General features: G+C 35.4%; 1 protein-coding gene across 1 annotated transcript in view; it reads right to left on the bottom strand.

Moving 5' to 3' along the window:
* The window catches only part of LOC121418489 (cathepsin L-like), a 31,612-nt gene extending 10,268 nt beyond the window's left edge, over positions 1 to 21,344 (bottom strand). Inside the window, exons 1-10 of the mRNA XM_041612396.1 lie at positions 21,026 to 21,344; positions 16,677 to 16,769; positions 15,696 to 15,815; positions 14,814 to 14,898; positions 13,775 to 13,888; positions 12,041 to 12,274; positions 10,613 to 10,693; positions 7,123 to 7,242; positions 5,998 to 6,156; positions 4,973 to 5,028 (exon numbers count right to left, since the gene is read on the bottom strand). Of these exons, the coding sequence (XP_041468330.1) occupies positions 4,973 to 5,028; positions 5,998 to 6,156; positions 7,123 to 7,242; positions 10,613 to 10,693; positions 12,041 to 12,274; positions 13,775 to 13,888; positions 14,814 to 14,898; positions 15,696 to 15,815; positions 16,677 to 16,769; positions 21,026 to 21,259 (1,296 nt within the window). The 5' untranslated portion in view covers positions 21,260 to 21,344. The remainder of the gene's footprint in view (positions 1 to 4,972; positions 5,029 to 5,997; positions 6,157 to 7,122; positions 7,243 to 10,612; positions 10,694 to 12,040; positions 12,275 to 13,774; positions 13,889 to 14,813; positions 14,899 to 15,695; positions 15,816 to 16,676; positions 16,770 to 21,025) is intronic.
* Between the last annotated feature and the right edge of the window lie 439 nt (positions 21,345 to 21,783).

Genomic DNA, 21,783 nt, shown 5'->3' with positions numbered 1-21,783 from the left:
GACAGCCCCTTACCCGATGACGTCAGAACACAGTGGGAGAAATGGAGATCTGAAATAAGTGAACTCGAGAAACTAAACGTCCCAAGATGCTACAAGCCTCCAAACTTCGGTAAAGTAAAGTGTACAGAGTTACATCACTTTTCAGATGCAAGTTTTGATGGTTACGGACAATGCTCTTATCTTCGCCTGGTGAATGAAGAGGACAAAGTGTGTTGCTCTCTCGTGACAGCCAAATCAAGAGTAACACCACTCAGACAGATGACTATTCCTAGACTCGAACTGACGGCTGCCACTGTATCAGCAAAGATGAGTACATTTCTAAGGAAAGAATTGACAGTGGCTTAACCTCAAGAATTCTTCTGGACAGATAGTCAAGTGGTCTTGGGTTACATTCGTAACGAAGCAAGGAGATTCCATGTCTTCGTGGCAAATAGGGTGCAACAGATACATGACGAAACAAACCCTAAAAGATGGTTCTATGTGAACACAGAAGACAACCCTGCTGATGAGGCATCTCGAGGGATGACAGCAAAGGAGCTCGTTGAAAGTAGCCGCTGGCTGGTTGGACCGAAGTTTCTTCATGAGAAAGGAGAATTCAAGATTTCTACAGAGCAGTATAAAGCCAGTTGTGAGAAAGATGACCCAGAAGTTAGACATGTGTCTACTTTGTCTACAGTGACTGCTAAAGCCAATCACTTCGAGATTAGTCGCCTACAGCATATCTCAAACTGGCAACGTGCCAAGAGAGTGGTAGCACTATGTATGATGTTCAAAAGTAAACTACGAAAGAGAGAAGTGAAGAGGAAGACAAGCCCTAAATTGAACCGTCCACTCCAACGAGTTATCTTGACGGTAGCAGAAGTCGATGCAGCAGAAACTGAAATAATCCGAATCTTGCAGATAGAACATTTTCGTGACGAATTGATGGTACTTCGCAACTTAGGCTCTGGTGAGCAAAAGGACAGACAAACAGCAAGAAAGAGAAACAGTGAAATCAAGCCAATCAGTTCTCTATATCGTCTAGATCCATACATTGGCAATGATGGTATCATGCGAGTTGGTGGACGAATCGACAAAGCTGCCGTACCTGACGAAATCAAGCATCCCGTCATCATGCCGAGAAATTCTCATATGACGACATTGCTCATAAGACACAAGCATGAGCAGGTTAAACACATGGGAAGAGGAATCACACATAACCAACTGAGACAAAATGGATACTGGGTGATTGGTGGTTCTTCTGCAGTTTCCAGTATCATATCAAAGTGTGTCTTGTGCAGAAAAATGAGAGGACCACTGCAGCAACAGAAGATGGCAGATCTGCCAAAAGATCGCCTAGAACCGGCACCCCCATTCACATACTGTGCTGTGGACTACTTTGGACCTTTCAACATCAAAGAAAAAAGAAGCATTGTGAAAAGATATGGAGTACTTTTCACTTGTATGGCATCAAGAGCCATTCATCTTGAAGCAGCAAATAGTCTCACAAGTAGTAGCTTCATCAACTGCCTCCGGCGGTTCCTCACTCGTCGTGGACCAGTCAGACAGATCAGATCTGATAGAGGGACTGCTTTTGTTGGCGCTAGAAACGAGTTGCGGGAAGCAATGAGAGAGTTGGACCAGGAATCTATCCAAACGTATCTACTAGAAAATGGAGTTGATTGGATACCCTTCCAGATGAACACGCCGAGTGCATCTCACATGGGAGGAGTGTGGGAGCGTCAGATTGGTACAGTACGCAGAGTCCTTGAACCCCTCCTCATGAGTTCAGGGTCACAACTAGATGATGAATCCTTCCAGACGTTCCTTACTGAAGTGGAGTCAGTTGTCAATTCCAGACCACTGTCTACAGCTAATCTATGTGCCGGAGATGCCCCTGAACCGTTGACTCCGAACCATCTTCTAACCATGAAGGCAAAAGTTGTGATGCCTCCCCCAGGCAAGTTTCAGCGAGAAGACGTATATGCTCGGAGGTGGTGGCGTCGTGTGCAGTATCTAGCTAACGAATTCTGGATGAGATGGAAGCGTGAATATCTCCAAGACATCCAAACGAGACAGAAGTGGGTCCATCCAAAGCGTGACCTTGCGATAGGCGACATCGTCATTGTAAAAGACTGTAGCGATACTCGAAGTCAGTGGCCACTAGGAAGAGTGACAGAAGCCTACAAATGTGATGACGGCCGAGTTCGTAAAGTGAAACTGATCATGGCTGATCGCGATCTCCGAAAAGACGGTAAACGTAAGCATGAGCCTAGATTTTTGGAAAGACCCATACATAAGCTCGTTTTGATCCTAGCAGATGACTAGATTTATTCTTAATGTGATACTGACACTATTGACATCAACCTACAGAAAGAGACTTCTTTTCACATGGGCTTATAATCCACGCGAAAGACATTAAGGGATTCCCCCGCAAGGAGCCAAACACAAGAACAATTAGACTGTTATATTGTTATCGTTTATTTTCATATCAATATGCAATGAGCAGATTGATATGCAAAGTTATTGACAGCTTGGAAAATTATTTCTGTGCTATTCGAATATTGTGATCTTTCATTTTTGTGTTGCTCAACAAAATGAGCGAAACATTGCTTATATTGCAGTATGCATTTTTGGCATGATACATATACATATTCAATATATTATCTTCTTGATCGATGTTTCAAGAATCAAATTGGATCAAAAGAAATGCATTTGAAAAAAAAGGCTTGCTTTATTTTCAGATATCGTTAAAAATATTGTATTATGCATTCTTTTATTCATAATTTTATGATTTGATCGTATAGTTTTAACCTGAATTTGCTTTCGAACACTTGAAACTTCGATTTTATATTAGAATTATTCACTTATCAAAATGTGATGAGAGGATGCAAGCATAATACTAAAGCATGAAAACTTGATTGTTTATTGATATTTTAATAGTGATTTATAGCATTATTCTTTTTATGTAAGCGCTATAGATATTTTAGTTGACGTTTATAAGTATACATATATATATATATACAAGTAACTGTTTTGGATAATCAGTTAAAGGAGCCATGTTACTGCGACGCATTGCGCGCATTAATTGTTACGTAATTAGTTTCATTTTTTAATCTTGATTGCTACGTCATGGTTGCCATGTATATTTGCGCATAATAATAATAATAATAATAATCATAATAGTTGCGCGCGTGTTATCAATAAATGTCATTGTTTCAGTATTACCGTTAAAAGGAAAAGGCTGTGTCCAGTATACAGAAAGAAACAGAAAGCCATATTTGGTAAGTTTGATTACTTTTATTGTATTATTAATTGCACTCTGTTATTTACCAAATATTTATTACGAGATTAATGATGAATGAATGTTGTTTTAATGTGAATGATGATGATTAACTAAATTATGTAAGTATGAATCTAATGTGTGAATGAGAAGATAATATGTCTGTTTATTTATGATTCTTGTATATTTGATTTATAATTTTCAGAATGTTATCTGCAACGCTTAATCTACAAAATTATTCTTCTGATCAATAATCGACAATCATCTATATTAAAGAGTTCTTAAATCGTAATCGAAGCTCGTACTGTCATCATTCGTCGTATATTATTGGAAACTCCTCTTGTACAGAGGCAGCCACATCCCCGATTTGGCCAAAGTTCATTGACCCTAAATGACCTTTGACCTTAATCATGAGACCTGAAACTTGCACAAAATTTTCAGTGATGCTTGATTACTATTATGTCCAAGTTTCATGAATCAGATCCATAAACTTTCAAAGTTATGATGGGAATTCAACAGATATCCCCAATTCAGTCAAAGTTCATTGACCCTAAATGACCTTTGACCTTGGTCATGTGACGTGAAACTCATGCAGGATGTTAAGTGATACTTGATTAACCTTATGTCCAAGTTTCATGAACTAGGTCCATATATTTTCTAAGTTATGATGACATTTCAAAAACTTAACCTCAGGTTAAGATTTCGATGTTGATTCCTCCAACATGGTCTAAGTTCATTGACCCTAAATGACCTTTGACCTTGGTCATGTGACATGAAACTCTAATAGGATATTCAGTAATACTTGATTAACCTTATGGCCAAGTTTTATTAACTAGGTCCATATACTTTCTAAGTTATGACGTCATTCCAAAAACTTAACCTCAGGTTAAGATTTGATGTTGACGCCGCCGCCGCCGCCGCCGTCGGAAAAGCGGCGCCTATAGTCTCACTTTGCTTCGCAGGTGAGACAAAAATGATAGCTTATTCTGACAATCCACGCTTTCTGATGGGTTCAAAGCACTTTCAGCATAATATTACCATGGTCATTGCATACAACAAATTTAAAAATGTACTTTGTTGGTGAAAACTGCAAATGTCTTTCTTAACTGCTTCACGGGAAAGTTCATCCTGATAAAAAACTACCAGAAAAAAAATAATGAAAAATATTGGTGAAGGTTTGAGGAAAATCCATTAAAGTTTAAGAAAATATTTATAATTTCAAGTTTTTTCTTTGCGATGTCACATGCAAGCAGCTGCCCCATGTAATATGTAATTTAATATAATATGTAAAAATCTCAATTTTTTATGGATCATGTGACTAACATTTTTTCTTTCAGGAGTGGGTATGAAATGATTTGTTGATATACTGATGGTATATTAAAAACCATTTACAAATTTTTAAGAAAAAAATGATATTTCACTTGGTTTTTCTAAATTCATCCTATATAGAAAGCTGCTCGTATATGACTGCACAAATAATAAAATTAAAATTTCTAATTCCTTTTTTTAATCTTTGATGGATTTATTTCACACCTTCACCAAAATTTATTGTACTTTCTTCTATTTCTATAAATTAACTTTTTTTTCGGGTGAACTTTCCCTTTAATAAAAGGCAATGATCAACAAACATTTATTTCTCGCACCATATCTTTTCCATTAAGTTTGACATAAGATGAATCAATGAAATGTAAAAGTCAAAAGAAAACTCACCTTTTCTCCCCAATCTTCACCCCAGCTGTTCTTTACAATCCAATAAGGTTCTCCATCTGCAAACATAAAAATATTGGTGTGTCATAAACTCGCCTTTGTCATATTTTTTCTAACCTTGTAATAATTATAATGATATGGGGTAATTGTATACCACACATATCCACCTTGTTAGGTGCATAAGGCACTCCAATATTACCCTGGCTAAGCTAGGCTACAAGTTGCAGTGCTCACAGCCTTAGTGAGGAATTACTTCCTGCTGGGGGGATCTGTCCTTCTGCTTTTGCCCCCCCCCCCCCCCGGTATGCCAGCACATTAACAATTTTCATAATTTCTTTCTTTTCAATCAAATCAGAATATATTTTTTCTGGTAAAAATACCTTTCTTAATCATGCAACTCTTTGCTGGTTATAAAAGAAAACAGACTTGTATTTCAAATACTTGTGTATTGTAAATTTTTAAGTGAACCATGTATACCCAAGTTGGAATTATTTCCTCATGTTGACATGTTTTCATCGTTTTTGTTTTGTTTATATACATTGGCCCATATTCTGAAGTCAGGTTTAACTTAGACCATGGTCTAACTATGTGCTAAAATTATGGGAAGCCAAAAGAGTCAAAATTTTTATTAACTTGTACGTTTCTTATGTTTGCTGTGCTCTTTCCTGATTCATCAACGGTGAAGACAATCATCTATTTATACATCCTAGACAATTATGAATGATTTGAGAGCCAAATGAGTTGAAATATGATATCTCTACAGTTAGTGATTTATGAAACAATTGGCTTTCCATACTTAAACCACAACTTTAAACCTGAGTTTAAGTTAAACCCTACTTCAGAATACGGGCCATTGTATCTACATGTGTGTAAACCAGTGAAAAAAGAATTTCCTTTATAGACAATAAAGTTATTCAATTCAGTTCAATATACAATGCAATAAAAGCTGTGCAGAGTATGCAATTATCTAAGACTTCAAAAGACACTCCATTTATTGTACACATGAAATACAAAAGTAGTAGTGTTACCTTTGACAGCATATCCAACAATGAGGACACCATGATCCAAGTTATTGGGATTGCAGAAGATCTTCCAAGGATGTGCGATTCCTCCAGAGTAGAACCGCATCATCTGGGCATTGATACTGATGGAGATGGGTCCATGTGCTGCTAGCCATCCGGCCATCTCTGCAAAATACAAATTTTGAAGGAAATAATGTTCAGACTTCTACCAACCTTAATAATCCCTGGCAATAATCATAGCGAGTTTTCATATTGTGAACATTATACCAGTCCATACCATAATATTTTTTTCTTGTAAGGTAACTCCAGTAAGAACTCAGCAGTACAGCTTTCTGCTGCATAATGCTAAGCCAGAATTACATAGGGAACATTTTACATCTAAGTAAATCAGTAATAATGGTTATCTTTAAAGATGACAGAAATTACACGATGGTCTTTTCATTAAAGTGAATACAATGGCCAAGGAGTGATACACACTCACAACCTCACAATTATGAGTCAAAAGCTCTAACCTCAAGACCCCACAACTCTGAGACCTAGGTAACGTTTCATGATATGACTTGTAAGACAACAAATGATGCACTCTATGGTAGCCTGAGATACAAAATGAAAATCTGCCATTTTCTTAAATTATCTATTGAAAAATTAGGGCTGTGCGTTGGCCTTTTCCTAAGAGTTAATTTATCATTTGTAAGCTTTATAATGTTCCTTATTTTTTATACATTACTACTGCCTTTGTTGTGCATTATGCAGTTATACTTCCAGGCCAGAATTTAATAACAATAACAAGTATAGATGAAGTAAGTATTTTACTTAGCATTTTACCTTGCTAAGCAAAATTCAAACCACTTCCAAGTATTTGACTGTATTGAGCCATATTTAACCCTAACACTTGCTAATAACCATTGTGACGTCACAACGTCTGCAATGTATGAATCCAGCGGCGCAAAAGATGTATGACTGCACATGTAAACTACACAAAACACTTTAATAGTAAAAAGAGGGCAATGGAATAATAAAACTAGATAAGTATTTTACTTAAGCAGAATACTGAGTAAAACACTGAAAATCATGGCTAAGGTATCAAACTGAATACCGGCCCGGGTGAATTACTTCAAATTATTTGCTAACCTGTTTCATTCTTGGAGATATTCACATAGCCGTTAATCTTCACTTTAACTTCAGACACGTTGAACTTGCATGTCTCATTTTCTCCTCGGTATGGGTATGCTCTTTCTGTCATAACTCCTCCTAATGAAGGCAAAAACACATTTTGAAATTTTAAACAAAATTAAAATCCTCATAAAAGTAAACTTTCTATGTGGTTCATCACATGAGAAATCCATGTGTTACACAGATTAAACTAGCACATCAATAATGTGGAGCTCATCCGGCATCTCGCAACGAAATGTAACAGAATTTTAATTTCAGCCCAGTTGACACTGCAGTGAATGATATTGGTGACATAATTTGAGGATATAATCAATTGAAATTGAAGAAATGACATAGAAGCATTTTTTGTAATCTATGAATAAATTTCATATAAATTAGCATAAATAATTTTCTAGTCAAAATTTCTAAACTCTCATTGTGTAGAACCTTGGTGAACCTCATGTAGCTCTCATATGAACAAAAATAATCAAAATCAATCAACAAATAAACAAGTATTTTTTGTGAGATTTGAAAATATATGAATAAATTAGCATATTAATTTTGAGTTTCAAAATTCTGTGTTGAAATTTTGTATCACCACCTAGAGCTATCATATAAAGCAAACAAATTTGAAACTGATCAACAAATCCTGGAGAAAAATCTATTTTTTTTATTTATGAATAAATTAGCATAAATAATTTTCTAGACAAAATTTCAAAATTTTGTGAACAAATTTAGTGTTCCCCATGCAGCTCTACCAAATGAAAAAAAAAAATTTGGTCAACAAATAAAGAGGCATTTTCTGTGATTTATGAATAAATTTCGCATAAATTAGTATAATTTTCTACTAAAAATTTCAAAATTCTGTGTAGAAGTTTAGTGAACCTCATGAAGTTCTACCAGATGGAAGAAAACAAAAATCAAATTCGGTCAACAATTTAAAGAAGCATTTTATGTGAATTTTAAATACTCATAAATTAGCATTAAAAATTTTCTAGTAAAAAGTTCAAAATTCTGTGTAGAAATTTGGTGAACCTCATGAAGTGCTACCCGAAGGAAGCCCAAAAAATCAAAATTGGTCGACAAATAACGAAGGAGTAGCATTTTTTGTGAATTTTGAAAAATGGACGTAAATTAGTATATTTAGTGAGTTTAAAAATTCTGTGTAGAAGTTTTGAATCCCCCATCTAATGCTATCATAGAAAGCCAACAGAATTTAAATCAGATTTGAAATGACGAAGGAGCATTTTGAAATTCAGTCAACAAATAAAGAAGAGGCATTTTCTGTGATTTATGAATTTCGCATAAATTAGCATAAATAATTTTCTACTCCAAATTTCAAAATTCTGTGTAGAAGTTTGGTGGACCTCATGAAGCTCTACCAGATGGATGAAAAAAATCAAAATCGGTCAACAAATTAAGAAGAAGTATTTTATGTGAATTTTTAAAAATATGCATAAATTAGCATAAAATTTGTTCTAGTCAAAAGTTCAAAATTCTGCGTAGAAGTTTGATGAACCTCATGAAGCTCTACCAGATGGAAGCAAAAACTTCAAAGTCGGTCACCAAATAAAGAAGAAGCATTTTTCGTGAATTTTGAAAAATGGGCATAAATTAGCATATTTAATGAGTTTCAAAATTCTGTGTAGAAATTTTAACCCCCCCCCCCTCACATATCATATAAAGCAAACAGAATTGAAATCGGACTTGAAATGGCGAAGAAGAAGCATTTTGAGATTGTGGACGAACGACAGACGACGGGCGCCACACCACGGCATAAGCTCATCTTGCCCTTCGTTCCAGATGAGCTAAAAACCTCCACAAATATGGCTTTCCATTTCACTCTTTATTTCTATCAAATTTCCACATTAAGATAAAACCAACATAAGTATTATATATTGAACAAATATATCAGGCTTTGAAAAAGTATAGTTGAATTATTTATCAGAGGTTGGTCTGGCAATTACTATTTTTCCCGAGGGGCGAATATAGTAGTTTTGCCAGTCCAACCGAGGATTAATAATTCCCACCATGCTTTCGAGGAAACGCCCGATATATTTGTTTTATATCCTACTTTTAATAATTCAGAACCAAAATCTATGCACTGATCTTGCAGAGTCAGGATAGGGCCTACTTGCATTGAATGACCTACTTTTCCCCAAGCCACTGCGCTCAGTGGAACGGAAATTCAAGTTTAGCTAAATTGATATCCAATTTTCTGAAATAATGACGTCAGAATATTGGTATGGTGAGAAATATATTGAGGTCTGACGTCACGCAAAATCACAGTTGTAATGTATTTGGTCACATAATAATAATAATAATAATAAACAGTTCTTGTATAGCGCATATCACAATTATGAATAATGTCTCTATGCGCTTCCAAAGGACTTGGATATTATTACCCCAGCTGTAGCTTGGCTGCCGTAATTACTATGATTACAGCGCACACGCATTTCAAGGAATTCCTGCCAGGTACCCATTCACCTCACCTGGGTTGAGTGCAGCACAATGTGGATAAATTTCTTGCTGAAGGAAATTACGCCATGGCTGGGATTCGAACCCACAACCCCCTGTTTCAAAGTCCGGAGACTAATCCACTGGGCCACAACGCTCCACTATAATGATGATGATGATGCTATTTGAACCAATCACTATCCAGGATTTAATCTATGTAGGATATGATCATAATTATTAATTATAAGGGATTCAAGAAGCTAAATAAAAAGTCATATTTTGCACACTACTTTTAATTCGAGGCAAAAGGAGTAAATATTATTTGCCACGTTGCCCTCTTCAAGGTTTTGCCGATTGGAATACTGTACAAATATATTTGTCATATTACTGAAAGTAATATTATATATACAGTGTGTCCCACAAAAAAGGGAATCCGTATTCAGAGATAGATTTAAATATGTTTTTTACAATAAATTTGTTACTAATGGCAAGAGTGGAATCTCATCTCTAATGTGATACCAACAGCTTATAGCCAATCGTTCACGCATAGCAGATTACAAACAATAAATATTGTGGCATATGAGAAACGGCTTGCGCATAACTCCTGCGTGAATCAAATTTCAGGGATCAGTGAGAGAATCTTAACAAAGAATACAAAAGAAATGCTAATGAGCCAATCGTCAAATAAGCAGCCTGATTTTGACATTGAAATTTCAAACTCGTTTCCTCGTTAATACGATAAGTATTTGTCACATATTAGGTATCAAAATAAAGAGGAATAATTGAATTGTATGATTATGTAAAATAGATATCTTAATTCATTTGCCTTTGAAGAGAAAAAAAAACAAGGGACTCCCGGTTTCCCTTTTTTCTGGGACCCACTGTATATTACACTGAACAAAATATTTTAAACAGAGGAAAATATCAAAGAAGCACAAGCAACAGTTGAAACAAAATCTGACATACAATAATAAAATATGAATTCATAAAAAGTTGTTTATAAAATACATACCTAGTTTGATGAGAGCTTCATAAGCATCTCTCATCTCCCCTCCTCCACATCCGAAATCAACCTTGTCACAATCAACAAGTTCTGAAAATAAATATTGAGATTAAAAAAACATACAAAAGATTTATATGCATGATGATGTCCGCACAAAGTAGTTTCAATGGTTTAAACTTACTTGGTCTAGAAGCAGTTGGTCTTCTCCTCAGACAGTCTAACATCACATGGGCTGAACTCATCTGGTCTACTAACAATCTGGTCTTATGGCAATTTGGTCTATATTACTCTTGCTCTCATACACACCTAGTCTTATTCTTATTAATCCAATGAAAATTTGATTCATAAAGAATTTGTCTAATCATATAAGTGTGGAAGACAAAGTATTAGATGAAATATGTATATAGCCTCACTGAAAATAAGACAAAACATTACAATGAACATTCAGATGTTTTCACTAGATCACATGCAGTTGGGAGATCTTTATTGAGACAGGCCGAGGCCAGTACAAATGTACCTCATTAGCTGAGAGATAAATTGTCAGTGAAAATCATTGACTACTTTTGTTTCGTGAAATGCCAGTGTTCCCAGCTTTTCAAGAAACCAAAATTCCCTGATTTTTCTCTGATGAAGTTTAAAAATTCCCTGATAATTATTTAAATCCATTCCCAGTTTCGCATGTTTCCAAGTTGTTGCAGTGAATTAAATGAATTTTCAGTATAAAAACAATAATGTAAAACTAATTAGTACCACCATAACCAGTGATTCAATGGATGTTGTTTTGATATGCATCAAAATATAATTGAGTCTGACTTACTACCGTGCTTTCGACTTTTGGGCCGATCAAAATTCCCTGATTTTTCCCTCTTTTCAAGCATTTCCCCCTTATTTGAGGAATTTTTAATCAAATTCCCTGATTTTTCATTGACTGCCGGGAAAAAAGTAAAATAATTTCCCCTAATTTCCCTGATGGGCTGGGAACCTCTAACATTAAGGGAAGCAACTGATTGTGGAGATGATTTTATTTTTATGAATGATCATATTCATAATCAATGCAATCAAATGAAAATAATCATCCCCATGATCAATTGCTAAGTGTTATAACACAGGGCCTCTAAGGCCCGTATTCTGAAGTCGGGTTTTACTTAAACTCAGGTTTAAAGTTGTGGTTTAAGTATGGTTAGCCAATTGTTACATAAATCACTAACGGTAGAGATATCATATTTCAGCTCATTTGGCTCTCAAATCATTCATAATTGTCTCGGAAGTATAAATAGATGATTGTCTTCAACATCGATGAATCAGGAAAGAGCACAGTAATCATAAGAAACATACAATTAAAAAAAAATTGAGACTCATGGCTCCCCATAAGTTTAGCACAAAGTTAGACCATGACTAAGTTAAACCAGACTAAAAGAACTCTACTGTGTCCCTCACCTTGCTCTGACAATGATATCAGCTGTCCTTTCTTGATCTGCCACTGCCCTTCAATGTTACCAATGGCAGAGAATGCCCAGCAAGATCCGCACTGGCCTTGGTTCTTGACCGGAGTGACCGCACCATGGTCCCTCCAGTCATACTCCTGGGGTACTGGACCCTGAGGAATGGCTGCCTGCTTGGTGATCCCTGTGGTCTTCAGATGGCCGGACTGGATATTGCGGAACTCGACCTCTGTATTGGCAAAAGTTGATTAAATGTCATGTACGTAATATAAAAAATGATTGGTTCTTGACTGGAGCGACCCCATACTTTTGGGGTACTGTACCCTGGGGGATGGCTGCCTGCTTGGTAAATATCAGTAGTCTTCAAAGGACCTGACTGGGTCTTTTAGAACTCAGCTCGTGCATTGGCAAAAAGAAATTTGTTTATAACAATAACATCACAACTACCTTTGTCTGAGCAAGTTTAAGATGCATGGGTAGTTAACATGGATGTAAACAAAGACAAATAAAAAAAGGAATGGCCCCCCTTTACCCCTGATCTTTCCCATATCTTATCCTTCACATGCAGTGACTGTAAAATTTCATAGTGACATCACCATCACTGACTGAAGCAAGATGTGTAGGCTATTTACATGTATCTATGCATTAGCAATACAAAAAAGAGAAACAACTCAATTGCTTTTTTTTTAAAGTTAAACCAAAATTCTTTCTTGTAGAGATATCCTTTTTTCCTATAAATGGTTTCAAGATGTGGAATATAAATGACCGATTGAACTCGGGTGGAAAGAAAAACTTTTACTTCCTTGGCGAGAGGTACAATCTATGTATCTTTCTCAGCTTTGCTGTGAAAAGAAAGCTAAATCCAAAATTGCTTTGAAAGTGATAGTTTGCTAATCACCTTCACCGACAGAGATTATTTTCTTAGTATTTTGATACTATAACATGTCACAATAACCACTTATAATAGTTCTTTATATTACGTACATGACTTATAATAGTTTCACTTTCCTATTATTACTTTAATACAATCAACAATAATTATGAACAGGGATATGAAACTGAGGAGATCACATGATAATGTCATACTTCTTAAATAACAAGAACACCTACATAATGTTTTCATCTTGTCCATGCAAGCCACAAGTACTTAAGATGCACTAAAAACTAATTTTTATTTTTGGAATAGATATTTCCCTACATATCAACTGTCAATATAGGCTTTCTTAAAGCAAACTACAATACCTGAATATCACGTCAATTTATTTTGCTTTTTTCTCACTTACAAACACAAATTTAGAATAAGCATTTTCATTAGAAAAAAAAGATGTTACTATCTTGTGAATTATACATTTTTGCTATAATATGATTACTGCATCTGAAAATATTACACAATAAGACATGTAAAAATTTCAACGCATCTTTTAAAATCCCCCTACACACTCACTTTGGGCAAGGATGGAATAATTAATACTAGGATCTGAGCACTGTGCAGAATCATACCAACGATCGATAATGTTTTCTCTTCGAGACTTTGTGCGCCTGACTTAAAAGCATTCGGCTAGCATGAACTTTATCCCTGATGCAGTCACACCAATGAAACCGACTCAAGACTGATCAAAGATATTTGTGATATTCCGAATGCCACTTCATCTGTCGGTTTGGAGTCGCTTGGTTGGTGGTGTGACCAGAGCATTAATATGAGGTTAATCAACATCATCAAGATTCTAACCTGTCATATCAGCAAACTTAGTTGGACCATACTTTGCCGTTCCTTTCTCAAACTGATTCAACATCTCCACAGTCAACATATTCTGCACAAACACCAAGAATCGGTATTCATATTCTGTAAAGATGGAGAAGAATGAAACGCAATACATGTTAATCTGACAACACATGGCAAGTAAAATTATCACATTAATAATTTTATTTTAACTACTACTACAACTACTACTCACACTTCTACAGATGTTAGTAGTACCAGTGCGGTACGTGCCACAAAATCATCAATTACTACTGTCACAACTACTACTTACTATGACAGCTACATGTATGACAGCAACTGCTGCTGCTGATACTACAACTGTGACTTGTACTAAAAGTACTAATACCAGTAAAAGTAGTAAAAGTAGTAAAATTGGTAAATGTAGTAGTAGTAGTAGCAGCAGCAGTAGTAGTAGTAGTAGTACAAGTAGAAGAAGAAGAAGTAGTAGTAGTAGTAGAAGTAGTAGTAGTAGTAGTAGTAGTAGAAGTAGTAGTAGTAGTAGTAGTAGTAGTAGTAGTAGTAGTAGTAGTAGTAGTAGTAGTAGCAGTAGCAGTAGTAGTAGTAGTAGTAGTAGTAGTAGTAGTAATACTATTAGTATTTGTAATGTAGCAGTATTAGTACTAGATGTAGTAGTAGTACTACTACTACTACTACTTCTTCTATTAAAAAAAATTATACTACGACGGGAACGTGAAATACAGAAACATGTACATAACAACCATGAACTTTTTACTATACAGGTTGTATTCTCTCTGATTCAAAATCAAATTAAACATTAACATTTTCATGTCTCCACCAACCATACATGTAGGTGACTGAAGAAGGCATTCTCTCCATCTGTCCTGATTTCATTCTCACGAAATAAAGTAACTCGACTTCACTCTTTCTCTTGTCTTTTCTCACTCTCCTTTTCTCTCTCCCTTACATTTATCTCACTCACTCCCTACCTCCCTCCCCCTCTCTCTTATATACTTTTTTTTGCAGAATATATGTGAAGACTTCTTACCATTTGTGCCATCATTCTTTCTGTATCCTCTCTTGAAATTCATCAGGAACTTGTCAAACTGATCGCGATATGCATCCATGTATTTCTATATGAGAGACAATGAAGGCAACATCTCTAAAGAGTACTTAACTAAATTTGGGATTTTGAAAGAGCCAGATATCAGATTAATATACCTGCTGAGACAAGTAGTCTCAATCGGAATCTTACGTAGCAAATACCATATTAAATGTAATGAATGAATGAAAAAATCATAAAATCATAAAATCATGGGCCAGTTTCACCAAACTTGTTATCATATGTAATAGCAGTTTAAAGGTACTGAAATCATTCGATCTGACTGGCCGATTATAAACTTGATTTAGAAATCGTGCATTTGAGTAACAGGTCTTTAAGAAACAGGGCCAATGTCTTGAAAAATTTGTACTAAACAAAATATCAAATACAAGAAAGATGACAAGAACCACCTACATACATGTAAACCCCCTCACCAACACCGTCAATGCAATATTTTATAGTGTAATATGGCTACATGTGCGTCTGATACGCGCTCTTTTGAAAACATATATTTTAGCAATAATATAAATAAAATGCAGCTAATCAACAGAATTACAATACAATCTGATAGTTTGCAAATCTGCTACTTAGCCTGGAGAGTAATTCCTGTCTGTTGAAATATAAAGATATTTTTCTTTCAAATTTACAACAAAGAACTAATATTGGTTATGATTCAGGGGCCGCGGAAGGGGGGGGGGGGCTTCGGTCCCCCACACTTTTTCTAAAACCATGTACAAAAACGTAAAAATGACCATATGATCATGATTTTTACATGCCCCCCCCCACTTTGAAAACTGTTCCGTGGCCCCTGTGATTATATCCACTTACTGTCATATCTGCTGCTTGACAATCATCCGTGATACTGAGTTCTTGGGCTTCGACAGATAGGTGCCTCTCAGAATTCATCATAGGCTGGCTCCAAACTCTGACGGTACACTGGATGAAATCCTATATTTCAAGAATTAAAAAAATAGCTTTTACAAGAAAAAAGACATCTACAAAAACAGGGGTGCTGATAATACAATTATGCAACTTGTGTTTTTTTTTAAATATATTTTTAGGATAATGCCACTTTTTCATGGAAACACTTCAACATAAATGGGAAAAGACATAACTAACCTCGTGGCAAATGACAAGGTCATCTAGGCTGGTCAACAGGGCATCCACAACCATGGCATTTCATGGCCTTTAATTCAAGGGTTCAAGCCCTGTACATAGTAATAATTATCTCTTATCTCCTATCAAAACTGAATTACATAGCTCAAGCCTCTTAATGTAGAGTCTTCAAGGGTCATTGAAACTATCATGAGCTGAGAGATCACCATTGATGATTATCTCTTATCTTAAATCTGTCATCTGAGAAATGTTGATATTCTGGTTTTGTGCATTCACATTTTCCATCATTATGATATTCAGGAACACCTAAAGACTATTTACTTCAAACAAACCAAAATCATTGCTTTGTATTATAATAGGAACATACTCTTTTATGCAATTTATACACAAAAGCTGGTCAACTCCCTTTTTGGCTTGCTTTTTGTTTTGCAATGTGATTTATTCCTCCTAAAGCAAGCTCACAATAATCATCTTAATTCCATACATATATTTTCTTTAAGCTACATGTATTTCCTCAAAAATCACCCTCGTATGGGATTCAAGCCTTTTTTTTCTTGTCAAATTTCTCTGAACAAAAAAGCCCCCACTCTTTCTTGGAAAATTCTGGATTCGCCAGTCATTACAAGAACTGTAAGAAAATCATTCCCAGGGCCCTGCTAATTTGGTGGACAATAGTCCATGTTTTATGTTTACCTTCCCAGCGGCTGGTCGGACAGAGCTGAAGTCCTTTGGGCTTGTTATTGATCCAGCAATGAGTGTAACATGGTACATCATTCCTCTCACGACCTGTAAGATAATGAATACATGAGTGCTGGTAGACAAAATATCACAGACGTCCATTTTCTGCATTTGACAATACTTGCTAGTGCGCTTGACACTACAAGGCAATCGGCAAAATAAGACTGTAGAGTAAAAATGTAAATATCGACTTGATAAAGTTGACATTGATTTTCCACTTTTTTAATCGCGGATGCTGTCCACTCTTCAATCAATGACAGTGACCCCACCCCCCCCCCCCCTGGATCAATGTACGTGCGAACTCCAGGATGAGGAGATAATGACATCATGATTCAAAAGGAGCAAACAACAAAATTATAAGTCATGTGACTTGTCTCTGGGATCATGGACGCACATCCATCCAAAGCTTGCAACATCCCGCGTCTGTGGCCGCAATACCAAAATTATGTTAATCATTCAAATTATAAACATGTATCATGAATGGCAATAGTAAAAAAATCATATGTACAAAGTATTGAATTGAATTGAATTTATTTTCTTTCTTCACAAGATAGCAACATAACATAATACAAAGAAATACATTTGATTACATACAATATACAAAACGATAATGGCAGTAAATAAAATGAAATATGAAGGAACCTGCATAAAAAGCAGAGCTTGTAATGTCTGCAGGTTCCTTAAAGTAACTATGAAACTAATAATCAAGGAGATCGGACACTAAAAAGAAAAAAAAATCAAACTACTACGAAAAAAAGCCAACAATTGGCGTTTAATCGCGGGGTAAAGAATGAGAGGGAAAGTGGACAAATGTGAAATAGAGGGGGGATGAATGAAGAATGAAAACAAGGCAAAGGCGATTTTGTGTCTCGCCCACTTATGAAAATAACCAGAAATATCGTGATTTGCGAGGGCACGCAACAGAATTGTATCAAAACTTCATTGTGAAATGACTGGGATAGAATTACACTTGTCATAAGAGCCTTGAACATAAACTTTAATGTTGACCTGAAAATGACATTTGACGTAAGGCATTGTGTCTCTCATTCGCGAAGGACCTTGTGAAGCCAACATCCCATGTCCGCCATCTCTTGCCAACCAGAGACTCGAATATTCGATCAACAAGGCATTCTAGACCATACGCACTACTCAGATTCAGGACAAACAGATTAAAAAGACAGTGCAATCCCATATCTTGTAAATCTATTGAATAATTCATAATCATTTACACACCCAAGTGAATGTTTCCACGGGCTGTTCCCAAATTTTTCTATTGTAACATACATTTGATATTCATATTTTGTTTATTCTGATTTATACATAGGTAAATACAAGTAATTATTTCCCAAACCTCATCTGTTTTATATATCCTCGTTTAATAAAACTACTCATGTACTTCTTTTTTAATCAAAATACTCCTTTATGACAAATAATTATTTCAATATGACAAATCATACCTACTGGATAATTTCATACTTATTTTCTACATAAACAGCACTTGAATGTCAAAACAATGCTAAATAATGTTATTCAAGATATCATTTTTTTTCGCAATTGTCGAACTTCTCTGAATTCCTTTAGTTGCACTAACTTAGAGACATGTATCCCAATATAATTTGTTTCTTCCTATATTCTCCATTTGTTGCATTATAATTACTAATTCCGAAAACAAAATTCAATTTTTTTAAATTCCCAACCTCTTTTACTTTGTTCCTGTCTCCCTCTCTTCCTCTTATTTCATTCTGTCTTTCATTCTAACATGTTCTCACTACATGTACTTTATTCTACCTCTGAGGCTCTCTTCTCATATGCTGGGTATTTCAATAAATTTCATATACTTTATTTTGTAGAACAATTTCATTTTGATATTATTTGCATATTTTATTATAAGTTGTATATTTTTTTTATATATGTCTGTATATACCATTTGTAAAATGAATGTAATTCAGCCTTTGGCTGCTATTTTCAGTGAATATTTGAAATAAATAAGCCAATCAATAAATCAACTGGACAAAAGAAATGATTTCAGTGTACAAGCATACTAAAGGATAAACAGCTAGTTATTTTGTTTAGAAGATGATTCCAAAACCTAATAATATAATAATAGCCAATATATAGTGCGTATCAAAAAAGTTTACACTTTGAAAAAGCCCTGGGAATTAAAAAATATACATCATGTTGGTAATTTTTTCACATATAATCTTGGGTTTGGGTCTCATCTATCCAATGAAAGTAAAAGTTTTGACAGAATGTTACACTTGAGTGAGTACTGTCCATTATTGTAAAGCTCGCAGAAATCTGTTTGCGCAGAAATGCTCATTTTCACGCTGTGTCAAGGGGAAAGGGTGAAATCAAACTTACCATGCGAAACATTTCTCGTACCTTTCCCTTGCACTTTTAGTCAATTGAAATAAAATGGATACATTCAAGCATTTTGGAACAACTTTGCCACCCAAATTGAAATTTCAACACTTAGTAAACACAACCTTTACCATTTTTCTGCCAGCTGGATCTGAGGACATAACTGAATCTGAACAAAAGTTTATATCAGACATCTCCAGCATTTTTTCACCAAGTTTTTTATCATTTAAAGTGGGTTTACATTTCATTTTTAATTTAATACTTGTTTTTCCACACTTTTCGCAAGCTTTACAATGATTAACAAAATAAAAATCAAGCCCAAGCCGTTTCATGTAAATTACAGCTCAGTGTAAAGCAAAAATCGCCACGATGGCATCGGTGTGTGGGGGAGTGGGGTGGGGCGCAATGCACTCTTCAAAGTGTTTTGGGCAAGGAAACAAGTTACAAAAAGGTAAAAGATATCTTCAAATCAATTTTACTAGCTAAATTCCACGTGTTCCTCATGATTAAGGTCTACTTTTATTCGCATAACTATTTCAAAGTTTTGCGCAAATCATTTTTCACTAACTTTTCAAAAGTAAGTGGTGCTCACTCAAGCGGAAATATTTTTCGACAGTTATATCGTCATTTGCTTAAATGGATCTGTACTAAAGTTAAAATGTGGAAAAATCTTCAGGACATTACAAATGTATCATTTTACAGGAATATTCAATAAACAAACTATTTTTTGATACGCACTGTATATACAGTGCGTATCAAAAAAAAGTTTACACTTTGAAAAAGCTCTGGGAATTAAAAAATATACATTATGTGAGTAATTTTTTCACATATAATCTTGGGTTTGGGTCTCATCTATCCAATGAAAGTAAAGATTTTGACAGAATGTTACACTTGAGTGAGCACTGTCCATTTTTGTAAAGCTCGCAGAAATCTGTTTGCGCAGAAATGCTCGTTTTCACGCAGTGTCAAGGGGAAAGGGCGAAATCAAACTTACCCTGCGATACATTTTTCCTACATTTCCCTTGCACTTTTAGTCAATTAAGATAAAACAGATACATTCAAGCATTTTTAAACAAATTTGCCACCCAAATTGAAATTTCAACACTTAGTAAGCACAACTTTTATCCTTTTTGTGCCAGCTGGATCTGAGGACATAATTGAATCTGAACACAAGTTTACATCAGACATCTCCAGCACTTTTTCACTAAGTTTTTATTATTTTAAGCGGGTCGACATTTGATTTTTTATTTAATACTTGTTTCTCCACACTTTTCCCAAGCTTGACAATCCTTAACAAATTGAAAATCAATCCTAATTCATTTTATGTAAATCACAGCTCAGTGTAAATCAAATATCGTCTTGATGGCCTTGGTTTGTGGGGGAGTGAGGCGAGGCGTAATGCACTCTTCGAAGTGTATTGGGCAAGGAAACAAGTTAAAAGAGGTCAAAGATATCTTCAAATCAATTTTACTTGCTAAATTCTACGTGTTCTTCATGATAATGGTTTAGTTTTATTCGCATAGCTATTTCAAGGTTCTGCGCAAATCATTTTTCACTAACTTTTCAAAAGTAAGCGGTGCTCACTCAAGCGGAAATATTTTTCGATATTTATATCGTCATTTGCTTAAATGGATCTGTACCAATGTTAAAAAGTGGAAAAATCTTCAGGATATTACAAATGTATAATTTTACAGGATTTTTTCAAAGTGTAAACTTTTTTTTGATACGCACTGTATATATATATATATATATATATATATATATCAGATATGACTTCATAACCCCTACCATGTTTGCATATATTTTGTTTATTCTAGTGGAAGAGACATATATTCAAGTCTTGCCATACTATAGTTTTTAACTGCAACCTGTTGTAACAGACCAAAAGAGCTAGGACTATATTTTGTACTTCATAATCAAAATAGGGAAACAGCTGTACCTACCTGAGATTTTACTTGCGTCACTGAAGGTTTGGTCAAACTGTAACCATATCTCGATTCCAGACGATCTCTCGTACTTTCAAATTTCATCAGCGCATTCTCCACAACTTCTTGCGGGACCGAAGTCATGTCAGGAGGGTCGAAAAGACCCCCAGCCATTGGCCTGTTCATTCCATTTTTGGCAGCAACAGCTGAACTAACGAACATCAGAAGAAGACAGAGATGTTTCATCTCCATTTTGTCTACCGCAGTATTACTTGTGTGTAGGACAAGTAAAGCTTGAATGTCACGATCATGAGCTAGTCGAACAAATATAAAGCGAGTTGTTTACAAAACTATACCATTTTATAAAATAGGTGTATTATTTCAAGCATCGCGATTGGCCAATACGCGTCACATGACATCCAACTTTTTGTGCACTGCACGGCAGTCATGGCAGTGCAAAAGGTGCGCAACGAAAATTCACATTGCACGCTCAAGCAAACCAGTGCGGTAGAAGTGCCGGGAGAAGTCCAACAAAACTGTACTGTAACTTTTTAAGAATTTGTTTCTGTGTTGCTATTTTATAAAACAAATAATGCACTTGCTCTGTCGTGCGTAAAAGTAAATGCAGAGAAAGCTCGGTTTCTCCAGCAGCTCGTGCACAGTGCGGCACCTACCTAAAGAAACCTCGCGTGCTCTGCATTTCCACTAACGCACTCGGCTGCATGCATTATTTATATATTAGTTCACGGAGTGAATGCAGAGTAAAGATAAAACAG

Source organism: Lytechinus variegatus, chromosome 7 (assembly GCF_018143015.1).
Source record: "Lytechinus variegatus isolate NC3 chromosome 7, Lvar_3.0, whole genome shotgun sequence".
Classification (NCBI taxonomy): domain Eukaryota; kingdom Metazoa; phylum Echinodermata; class Echinoidea; order Temnopleuroida; family Toxopneustidae; genus Lytechinus; species Lytechinus variegatus.
The sequence above is the reverse complement of the archived record's forward strand: the minus strand, read 5'-3'. Positions and strand labels throughout refer to the sequence as shown.